At 41.1% G+C, this 11,916-nt stretch overlaps 1 protein-coding gene across 1 annotated transcript; it reads left to right on the plus strand.

Moving 5' to 3' along the window:
- Positions 1–236: 236 nt before the first annotated feature.
- Positions 237–3,127, plus strand: LOC136513835 (MDIS1-interacting receptor like kinase 2-like). The gene is made up of 2 exons (XM_066507810.1): positions 237–2,369; positions 2,475–3,127. The coding sequence occupies exons 1-2, from the start codon at positions 323–325 to the stop codon at positions 2,849–2,851; spliced, it is 2,424 nt and encodes an 807-aa protein (XP_066363907.1). The 5' UTR covers positions 237–322; the 3' UTR covers positions 2,852–3,127.
- The last annotated feature ends 8,789 nt before the right edge of the window (positions 3,128–11,916 follow it).

The following is an 11,916-nucleotide window of genomic DNA, read 5'->3' on the forward strand; positions in this document are numbered from 1 at the left end:
TGTTCCACGTACGGCTTCCTAGCTTTTTCTACACTCCCCTGCGTTAGTGAGAAGAAAGAAGCTACTCTAGTCAAAAGGCCAAAGAAAAGTGGGAATGACGCGTCTGTGATAACGTGCATCATGTGGTTCTCGATCAACTACTGAGTCAATAATTAGTCAAGGTAACCGTGTATCATGTGGTCCTCGATCAACCAGTGAATGACGCGTCTGTGATGACGATATCTGACATATAGTGACTTATTCACAGTGAATGACCCGTCCTAAGTGTGTTTATATCTCCAGAGCAGCAGGGGCAGCCTCATCACCAACACACAGTTAGCATATGCGTCTCCTGGCCTTCCAGATCATGCCTCTGGCGCTGCTTCTTTCCTTACTACTCCTTTCCTACTGTGCAAATTCGACGACGGTGGCGCAAGCGCAACTAGATAGGGAAGCAGAAGCCCTCCTCCGATGGAAATCCAGCTGCGACTCCGCCAGGCCATCAGGCTGCCTCAAGTCATGGAGCAAGCGCACCAACCCTTGCAACTGGACTGGCGTCGTCTGCAGCATCACGGTGCCTCGTGGCTGGCGTGACGACGACGATGCCGCTGTCGTCCCAGTCTTGTCCAGCATCTCCCTTCCCATGTGTAACCTATCTGGCCGGTTAGATGGGCTGGACTTTGTGTCCTTGCCTCGTCTTGCCCATCTCGACCTCAACGACAACAACCTCTCAGGGCTAATCCCGCCAAGCATCGGTACGCTTGGTGAGCTCACTTTATTGGATCTCTCAAGCAATTCCCTATCAGGACCGATCCCACCATCCATAGGTAATCTTACCGCACTCACTTTCCTGGATCTCTCACAGAATTATCAGTTCCTAAACGGCCACATTCCTTCTGCACTTGGCATGCTACACAATCTAAAGAAGCTTGATCTGTGCCGTAACAGCTTTTCTGGCCCAATACCTCCTAGTTTGGGAAATCTAACCACGTTGAATTTCCTAGGCCTTAGCTTCAACAGTTTATCGGGTGACATTCCACATGAACTAGGAATGCTGCATAGGTTGTCATTCCTACATCTGCTTGGAAATAGCATCAGTGGCTCCATTCCTGGAAGCTTTGGGAACCTAACAAGGCTAGAATTAATCGACCTTTCCAACAATCAAATACGTGGCTCCATCCCTTCCACCTTCTGGAATTTGAGATCTCTAAAAAAACTTGTGCTTGCCTCCAACAAGGTTAATGGACTGCTGCCACCAGAAATAGGATTTCTAGTTAATCTCACGCATCTGGATTTAAGCAGCAATCGATTTACAGGAAGCATTCCACCTCAGATAGGACAATGTCACCACCTGTTGCAGCTGCGGGTATCAGACAATTTACTGACAGGACCAATACCACAAGATCTTGGGGAGTGTACTGGCCTGTATGAGTTGGATCTCAGTAGAAATAATCTAAGTGGCACCATCCCGGTCACTCTTGTACAGCTTTACCAACTACAGAGCCTGAATTTGTCATTCAACAGTTTGGGTGGCAAATTTGGGGGCACATCTGTCCCTTCAGCCTTAGTTTCTCTTGACCACAATATTGATATCTGTGGTGATCAACGGTATGGCTTAACACCCTGTGGAGCACAAGGGCTTGATGGAAACGACGAGGGGAAAAGACATAATAAACGCCTTATTTTGGCACTACTTCTTGGTTTTGGTCTCTTTGGCTTCATTTCTCTGGTAACAGGAAGCATTGCGGCCTTCTGTTGGAGGAGAAAAATTGCAGAATGCAGGACCAGAAGCAAGCCTAGAGACATGTTTTCCATATGCAATTTCAACGGAAAGATTGCATTCCAAGACATAGTTAATGCAACAGAAAACTTTGATGAAAAATATTGCATTGGTGTTGGAGGACACGGGTCTGTCTTCAGAGCTGAGCTTCAAGGAGGAAGTGTCTTCGCAGTCAAGCTGCTCCATGCAATGGAAGACGACTACACTGATGAAGGAACATTTCGTGCTGAGATTGACGTGTTAACAAAAACAAGGCATCGATGCATAGTGAAGCTGTATGGGTACTGTTCTCACTCTCAGTGCAGATTTCTAGTGTACGATCTCATTGAAAGGGGAAGTTTAGCATCAGTTCTTCATGAGGAACAGCTTGCCAGAGAGCTTGATTGGCCCAAAAGAGTTGGAATTGTCAGGGATGTAGCTCAAGCTCTATCATACTTGCACCATGACTGTGATGAACCCATTATACATCGTGACATCAAAAGTAGTAATATCTTATTAGACCGTGATTTTAAAGGTTATGTCTCAGATTTTGGCATGGCAAGGAAGTTGAAGCATATTTCCTCAAGTTCGAGTACTATCTTTGCAGGGACATGCGGCTATATGGCACCAGGTACATGGTTTTAATCCTTTAAAATTATTATAGTGCTATATGATTTACTGATGAGTATTAAAGGATATATCCTGATTTTGATTCTTCTATTTTTTTTTGTCACAGAATTATCATCTACAATGTTATTAACAGAGAAGTGTGATGTATATAGCTTTGGTGTGGTTGTCATGGAATTGGCAATGGGAAAGCATCCAGGAGATCTTCTGCTTCCATTCTTTTGCCAAACGCAGCAGCATACAAAGCTCAAAGATATCTTGGACAAGCGCATTGTACAGCCAAAAGGCAATGAAGAAAAGGATATCATTCTGCTCCTTCTTGTTGCCTTTGGGTGTTTGCAAATCTGTCCAAAAGCCCGGCCAACAATGCAGCAGGTGTGCCAAGCACTAACAAACAGAAGCTGCCCAGCAGCCATCCTGAAGCCACTTCACGAAGTCAAGTTACAAGATTTGCATGATTTCTGCTACACCATACAGAATATATGATGGCCACTGTAATATCAAGTGTCAGGAATAATTTGGCTGCATTTGTTCTTGTTTCAAAAGTGACCAATACTAGACACATGTTGTATTGTATATATGCCGAAGGAAGTGAGTCTAACTTAACCGGTTGGGTAGAAGGTGTGGTCATACATGCAACCACCTAGGATTTGAATCTTCTTCAACTCAAATTTAGGTGTCTGTTTTTCTTCTCAATGAAAAATCAGGTAGTTCCTCCTAAGTTAGTCACCTTTTTGTATTATATGCTGAAACTTTTTTGTACCCATGAATCATGACAAACATTCAAACCAAAGTGCAAGTATATATAATAGAAATCCCCAATTCTGAACTTCGATAATTAACATTCACGGAAACTAATTTTTCTTCCTTAAATAAATAGGTATCTTCTGCCGTGTACTTGTGTTGTTGTATCAGGGGGTGTTTGGTTCCCATGGACTAAAGCATTTTGAACTAAAATCTACACTTTAGTTGGACTAAACAGCCAAACACTTGGACTAAAAGTGGACTAAAATCCTTTAGTCATTTAGTCTACAAAACTAGACTAAAATGGACTAAAAGGTGTTGTGGACACCGATGCCTCTCATTTATTGCTCTCTCTCCACTTTAGTCAATTTTAGTTCAAAGAACCAAACACCACTTTAATCCACTTTTAGTTCATAGACTAAAGTGGACTAAAACTTTTAGTCCATGGACTAGAGAACCAAACAGGGCCTTAATCTTTTATATAGAGTTTCTCAAAAAAATATAATTTATATAGAGTAGTACAGAGTAGGTTCTCCCTAAAGGTATTCTGCGTCATACAAATAAATAGAAACAAGATTATTTGAGGCACCGCCGTGTAACAAACTGCAGATTTGTGCTATGTTATTGTTTGCCAAAAAAAGGTGTGATGCTTGAATTCGTAAATATAGGATTATACCAATCATAAGTCGATTCTCAACCCTCTCATTTTCTAAATTAATTTGTGTATATGATGTGTGTTGGACCATGCATGAATCATTCGGAGTCTAATGGGTTAATTGGATATTCATTTGAATGGTTGACTTTGTCAAATTCAACATTACATGCACATAAAATCTATTTGAACCAAAAACGCCCTAAACATTAACCCTACCACAACAATGGCCAAAATGTGACTTCGGCCCAGCCAACCAACCCATTTCCCTCATCTTCTCTCACCTCTCTTCATCCCACCCCGAAAGTGGGGTATTATTATAATTTAAAGTGAATTGTCTATATTATTGATATAAGATTTATTAAGGAAACACTTTTATAATTGCTAACATATAGAAATATATATGTATCACTCATTCAGCTCCCCTTAAGTTTAAAAGTTTCTTGTGGTATCTCAGGTGAGGTGTTGTGTTAGGATAATTTAATTAAGCGCAAATGGCAAGGAAACAAAACTTGTTGCTTTTGGCACAAGGACGAGACAATTCAACACCTGTTTATTGATTGCCGTTTTGCGCGATCGGTCTAGAGCGTTGCTCACATAGCGTTGAATTTAGCAAAACCCCAAAGTATATTGCATATGTTTGGTAGTTGGCTATATGGTGTCAAAAAAAGAGTTGAGGTCTTTAGTTCTTTTGGGAGCTGGAGTGATTGCCTGGTCTATATGGTTGCACAGGAATAACATTGTTTTTAAAAAGAAAAAATTATTCTCCTTTGCAGGTTATTTATGCAGCTATCCATCGACTCCGTTCTTGGGATATTCTCGGACGGTCGGATATGCAGGGTATAGCTGTAGTGGTCTCGCAGCAGGTGGCGAAGGTCTTCTATTCCTGGGTGTTTGGGTGGCGGTCTAGTCTACGTTGACTGTCATTAGATTTTTTTTCCTTTATGTTGTGTGCCTCTTGGTCAGGCAGAGGTAGGGAGTGTTCCAAAGTCTGTTTATCAACTCGATGTACTGTTCTTTGGTTTAATAAAAGCTTCCGTTGCAAAAAAATATCACTCATTCATTAAAACAACATTTTTCACTCATCCATGTATGTTTATTCGTGTGCCCGGTGACAAACGACATGTATGTGTACTTTGAGTTTGTTTTTTATATTAATAATGGTAGAAGTGGATAAATTTGAAACATAGACATAGTTTATGGTTATTTGTTCTTCTTCGTAATAGCATATATTGATATCTTAAACGAAGGTTTGAGTGGATAATTTTGTTTATTTTTAGTAATGGCAAGGTAGCTAATTTAGATGAAAACTAATGGGTTGCGTAATTAGATTATTTATTATAATGAAGAAATGTGCAACTTATGGGTTACCTTAAATTATTATCTTTCATAATAACATATGTAAGTAATTTAGATACATATTTATTAGGAATTGCTTTACGTTGTTTTCATAATGACTAAGGCGGGTAATCTACACTATCACACAAAGCATTTTCAGTTACGGTTAGAATCGATTTCTATAGGCAGGTCTTCCAACGGTCTCTACTCCATTGTCTCTAGAAATCAGAGAAACATAGCCTGCCTCTAAAAATCATTTTCTAGAAAATAAAAGCCAGTCATCAAAAATAAAAATCCTAAAGGTGCCCTCTAAGAGGGAGGCAGATAACGCGCGACCCGTCGTGCAATAGGGGAGCGTGCGACCCAGCCCCGCATGCGTGACCAGCGCCTAACCACGCCGTCCTCGTCCTCGCCCCCGCCCTCGCCTACGGCTTCCACCATCTGCGGCCGGCGGCTCCCGCTGCCTCGCCGCGCCACCCGCCTCCCGTCCTCCCCTAATCACAAGGCACCGAACCACCATCTCCCACCGCCCCCTGCGGGCGGCTCCCCCGCCACCCCGCCCCGCCGCCATCTCACCCGCCTCTACTACCATGTCGCAACCACTGCCCCAAAACCCCCTTCTAGAGCCGCCGGTGAGGAGATCGCCTAACCCTGGAACCCTAACGCCGGCGAGCTCTTGGACTGCAGGGTCGCGTCGTCAGAGCGCGGACAACCGCCTATTTGAGTTTGCGCTCTAAGAAAGCCTCGAGAGCCGGCCTATTAGGGAGCACCTTCTGGAAAAGCAAACAAAATTATTGTGCGTGCGTAGGATTCGACCTCAGCGCCACTAGCCTCACGCGACCCACCCTTACCACTGCACTAAACAATTAGTTGTGACTACATATACCATGCTTTCCTATATTAACTTTCATTAATCTTGTATTGAATAGTTTGGCCCCTAAACAATTCAAATTAAAAAAGTTGGAGCTGCAAAGTTTTAGTTCTCATCGAGTACTATAACTTGGGTATTGGGTGTACGTTCATCCTAGATCATTTGAAAAAAATTAAAAATTATATTTCAAAATCCAAAAATTTAAAATGTAATTTTGAGACACTAAACGATCTTAAACGAAAATATCGTCAACTACAAAGTTGTAGAAGTTATAGATCTCTTCGATCTCTACAACTTTCATATAAAGTGTCTTTATTTGATTTGACTTGGAAAAGTAATATTTTTTTGCTATACCTATTTTTAGAGATGAGCCACGTTGCCAACCACATCTAGAAATGCCTCTAGGGATCTAGAGGTGTCTACCACCCAAATAGAGCATTTTTCTAGAGGTGGTTGGTGTTTCCAACCTCCTTTTGAAATTGAGGGCATTTCTAGGGACAGCTAGAAATAGCAACCGCCTCCAGAAAATCACATTTCTAGAGGTGGTTGGTGTTTCCATCCTCCTCTTAAAATAGAGGGTATTTTTAGAGGCAGCTAAAAACACCAATTGTGTCATTTCTGAAACTATTTTTTGAGATAATTCTTGATAGAGCTGCCTCTAGGAAAAGGAGATCTGTAAAAATCATTTTTTAGTAGTGCTATTATCTTAGTATTTGGCCAAGAAACGAAGCACAAAGCTTGCTCTAAAGGCCTAAAAAGGTTACCATGTTAAACATAGAAAAACAAAAATTAACATTACCAAACACTACTGTTACAATGGATTAGCCCAAAATAAGAAAGTTTAAATTTTTAAGTGTCAAATACGAAAGACTGATTTGTTTCAATGCCAAATACATAATTCTCTCTTTTCTGTGTCGCCTTCTACTGTAGTGACCAGTGATAGATATTGCCCGTCGGCAGAGCAGAGATGGCCTCAAAGTACTCGCTGTTGCAGCAGTAGATGATCGGTGGATTACGAGGTATTTGATCTATGGAAACATATGGCATGTGTACTTCTACGCCTTGTTTAGATGCCACCAAAATTCTAAGTTTTTTCACTCTCTCTCCATCACATCAATTTTTAGCTGCTTGCATGGAGTATTAAATGTAGGTAAAAAAAATAACTAATTACACAGTTTAGTTGAAAATCACGAGATGAATCTTTTGAGCCTAGTTGGTCCACGATTGGACAATATTTGTCAAATAAGACGAAAGTGGTACTATTCATCGGGTTGAAATTTTTTCAGCATCTAAACGAGGCCCTAATTTCAAAAGGAGGTTGGAAAAATACCATACTGCGGCCAAAAACAGAAACATATGGAAAGAACTAAAAAAAATACTGACACATGCTATATGGTATTGTCAGCTACTGACTATGGCCAGTGTAAAGTACTCACAGTGTTTATGACACTGACAACTACTAGAGACACACCGATAAATATTGACATCTACTAAACAAAAATACTGATAAATATTGACATCTACTAAACAAAAATACTGATAAATACTGAAAGCTCCTAAAACAAACTGGCAACTAATAGACTCATAGTACTGACAAACTACTTAAGCATACTTAAAATACTGACAACTACTTTAAAATACTAGCAACTACTAAGGTCAGTATACTAAAACCTATTTAAAGATACTATGACCAGAAACAAAATCATATGAAAAAAGACTAAACTAAGAAATACTCACACATACTATATGCCACTAGCAAATCTACTAAAAATACTGGCAAATACTGATAAAAATTGATAACTACTTAAAGGTACTAGAAACTACTGGAGTCATTGCTACTTAAAGATACTGACAAACACTGAAGAAAATACTGATTATTACTGAAAGCTACTTAAAGATATTGATAGAAACTGAAGAAAATACTGATTATTACTAAAAGCTACTTAAAGATACTAGAAAATACTGATAAAAAATACTGCGGCGGCCTGGCGAACGTCCCCCACCCCGATGACGGCGGGCGCGGCTGCGGACGGCCACCGACGGCATCACAGAGATATTGACAAAATACTTACAGTTATAGTACTGACAAAATACTTAGATACTGACAACTACTTAAAGTCATCACGGGGATAGTGACAAATATTGATAAAATACTTACAACTACTAGAGTCATAGTACTGACAAAATACTTAGATACTGACAACTACTTAAAGGGACCAATAATTACTGAAATTATAGTACCGGCTGTACCAAGCTACTAACAAAATACTGACAAAATATTAAAAGACACCAGCAACAAAATACTTTGATGAATTTGTGCTAAGAATCTAGGGTCTGTTTAGTTCCACTCCAAAATGCTAAATTTTTTAAGATTCTCCGTCACATCGAATCTTTGAACGCATGCATGAAGCATTAAATATAAATAAAAAATAAAACTAATTACACAGTTTAGACGAAATCTATGAGACGAATCTTTTAAGTCTAATTAGACTATGATTGGACACTATTTATCAAATAACAACGAAAATATTACAGTAATATTTCGCCAAAAATTTCGGTATCCAAACGGTGCCCTAGTAGCAATACATAGATGTTCACACAGTGGGTTAGGACACCGGGATCCGGGGGGGTCTCGTTGCATTGGGGGCATGTGTGGACACGAGCGCCTGACAAGGCTGTGTGGAGCATGTCTGGACACGAGCCATTTGGTCTAGCGCCTGACAAGGCTGCGTGGACATCGCCTGACACGGGAGCATGGCTACTGGCTCCGTTTTTTCAGTGCTCACTGGCGGGCCTGGCTGTCAGCAGCAGGAGCGGGCGTATGCGGCGTGAGTGGCGCGTTTTTCTTCTGAGCGAACGTGGGCCCGCGCGGCCGCATGCTAGGGTCGGGCACGCGGGGTGCGGGGCGTACGGGGAACGGTCGGGCGCTACGGGCGCGGGGTGCGGAACAGGAAGCGCGTGCGGGGCCGACGGTTTGGTCTGGTGGGCCTGCAATAAAACTGTTGTAGTAGTGCAAGAAACGTTGCCAGATGTCCTTGAAGGAACAATCGACTGATTCTCAGCAACCCACGCAACCAGTTGAATGTCCTGGCACCTCCCATTACTATCCTTTTTTCATGCAGCCAAAACCTAACACACAAAACAGTTTTTTTTTAAGAAAAAGAAAAGACGTATGCACAACAGAACAGGGAAATTTGGGTAACTTGAGCTGGAGATACAGGAGTCGTCATAAAAAATTAATACAAGTAGAAGATTAGAACTCAGCTCCCTTTTTCATCAATTTCTCCACCTTTGCTCTTTCAGTCTCTCTGTTCCCATGTTTTGACCATTGTAAGAAAGTAAGAAAGGTCATACAGATTTATAGTCTGCCGACCTTTTGTTCATTTAACCACAAACAGAATCATATTAATATTTTGCTTGTATCTTTTACTTCATATTGTTACCTTCTTATCTACCATATCAAAGAAATATCCCTTATTGCCCCACCATGAGAAAATTAAAAGGCACTCTGGCGTCTGCTAGGTTAAGCATGTGCATTATTCACCTCAGGAGAAAATAAAATAAAGAGGAAGAGGAGGCAGGCATGCCCAGTCAAATCATGTGCAAACAATAATATAAAAGGTACTTGGCAGTTCCCATGACCTTGGCTTAGGTGCCATGGTTTCATTTTTTCTAGAACAAGAATATGAAATAGCGAGACAAGCAGTGAGGTGGTGTTGAGTTACCATGGCTAGTTCACTGATCTGCTCAACTGTGAGCACAATGTCACAGCAGAGTACAAGAGTGCACATGGATATGCTTTTGGCAGTTTTGATATATTGGCCTCTTCGTTGGTTGATTTCTGGGCTGATATTATGAGAGAAAAATACTGTATCATGGCTGATAAGCCTTGGCTGAAACCAACAAGCGAACATGCTAGTGTCCACGTAAGCCCTTAAACTGTTCAGCGACATGGCCTGCCATGTCCACGTAAGCAGCACTTGTTCTAATTATTGCTAAGATACACCAGGAAAAAATGACCACGCAGTTGCAGCAAAAAGCTAATAACCCTTATTCCTCTATTTCATACCGCTCATAGTAGGTAGCTCTAGCAGATCATGAAGAATTCAATATCATCATAGCTCCTTGCCCGTCGTGATGCCGCTGAAGCGGATGGCGTTCAGGTAGTCTTTTTTTTTAGGAAACCGGAGGGGCCGCAGCCTCTACAGAAAATTTATTAATTAAAATTAATGGAAAGAGTAAATTCAAGAGACAAAAAAGAAACAAAAAAGATATGACTAAGGCCGGGATCAGTCAAAGACTCTGAATCCATTGATCAAAAAGTACTGAAAGGCTTGCTTTCACCCTTAAGGAGACCAGCAGAATTTCCTTGAAGAAGAATCCTCTGCAGTATTGCAAGCTTATCTGATTTCCATTGAAGATCAGATCATTTCTAGCCATCCAAATCGTCCAGCACATGAGGATAACAGCCACCATAAAAAATTGGGAGTGAATATGATCCTTGAAGGCCAATACATTATTCTCAAAGATTCCATCATTTGGGGAGGTAATCAGATTCAATAGACCCCAATATTGATGAGTAAAAGGGCAATGTAGCAAAAGGTGTTGAACCGTTTCTTCAGCCGAGAGAGAGCAGAGCTCGCAGTTGTAGGATTCTAGATTCAAACTCTTTGTTCTAAGAATGTTTCTTGTGCTTAAGCGTTCACGTAGTCTTGCAAGCTGCGCGATGCCAGGCCAGGCACACCAACAGCCCAGTGGCGCGGTAGAGTGGCAATTGAGACGGCGCCCTCCCTGTAGTCCTTTCTGTTAATTAAATGTACTTCTCCGAATCTATCTCCATTTGAACGGCCTGCGCTACAACAAAAAATGATTTTTAGCAACGCCTCTAATTTTTCAACGGAGGTGGCTCTATCTAGAATCGTCTCCAAAAATAGTTTCTAAAACGACCAGCTCTAGAAATCAATGGTTAAAAAATGCCCCTATTTTTAAGGACGGCTGAATCTAGAGCCGTCTCTAGAAATCGATTTGTGAAGGCAATTGGTGTAACACCCCAGGTGTTTGTCACCAGTTAAGCAATTGGTTTAAACTCAACCATGGCATGTTAAGTGGTGTTGGAGATGTTAGGTCAAACATATAAAAGTGAGCCACCACTTAAACTTGGACCATGCACCATTGCTTACAGGCTGCCCTTTCTAAAAAGTATGCTTGAGTAATGTTGGATGTACTTGTTTCATGTGTCTCGCATTAACATCCATCTATATTGATCACTGGAAAAGTTTCATGAAGTTTGGAATCAAAAAGTCACATGAAATGATAAGTCATATCTTTGCATGAATTGCTTTATCAAGTGGATGGAAACCTATGAAGTCAACCAAACCTAGGTACCTTGCTCGAACAACTCTACTTGCACTCATGAACAAAAGTTATGAAGGGTTCATGTTGAGCAGGTGGCCAGAAAATGCTCCAATAGATCAAAAAGGGTGATTTAAGCTTTATAGTGATGCTACTTTGACTTGGTTTGAACTGCAGCTTAGAGTATTTGCATGGCAGTGGAACCTAAATAAAAATTGGAGTCCATGTTATGTACAACAAACTTTATGTTTGGACCAAGAGCTAGATTAGCTTGTAAGCAAGTCAAACCAAGGCTCAAACTTTGAATCAGCAGTTGTTTTCAGCACTTGAAATTTGGCTAAGTCATGGATGACTGAATGCATGGCCTAATTAGACTTTGAAGCTTTAATAAAAGTTGGAGCTGGTATGTAGATCTACAACTTTTATTAGTAGAGTTTTTGCCAACTCGTCGTGGTTTAGGAGTTAAAGAGGTACGAAATATGGGTTTCAGCTTGTACGTTTGCGGTAGTATTTGTTTCTTCAGTTTTTGAACGCCTTCAACAAAGGCCGCGTCATGGCCGACCGTGCACCGACGCGCAACGCCGCGTGGCCTCC

The sequence above is a fragment of the Miscanthus floridulus genome, chromosome 16 (genome assembly GCF_019320115.1).
Source record: "Miscanthus floridulus cultivar M001 chromosome 16, ASM1932011v1, whole genome shotgun sequence".
Classification (NCBI taxonomy): domain Eukaryota; kingdom Viridiplantae; phylum Streptophyta; class Magnoliopsida; order Poales; family Poaceae; genus Miscanthus; species Miscanthus floridulus.

Excerpts from the sequence above, each read along its gene's own strand:
- LOC136513835 (XM_066507810.1), top strand. The coding sequence starts at position 323 with ATGCGTCTCCTGGCCTTCCAGATCATGCCTCTGGCGCTGCTTCTTTCC. Across the intron at positions 2,370-2,474 it reads ATGCGGCTATATGGCACCAG|AATTATCATCTACAATGTTA; the intron begins GTACATGGTTTT and ends TTTTTGTCACAG.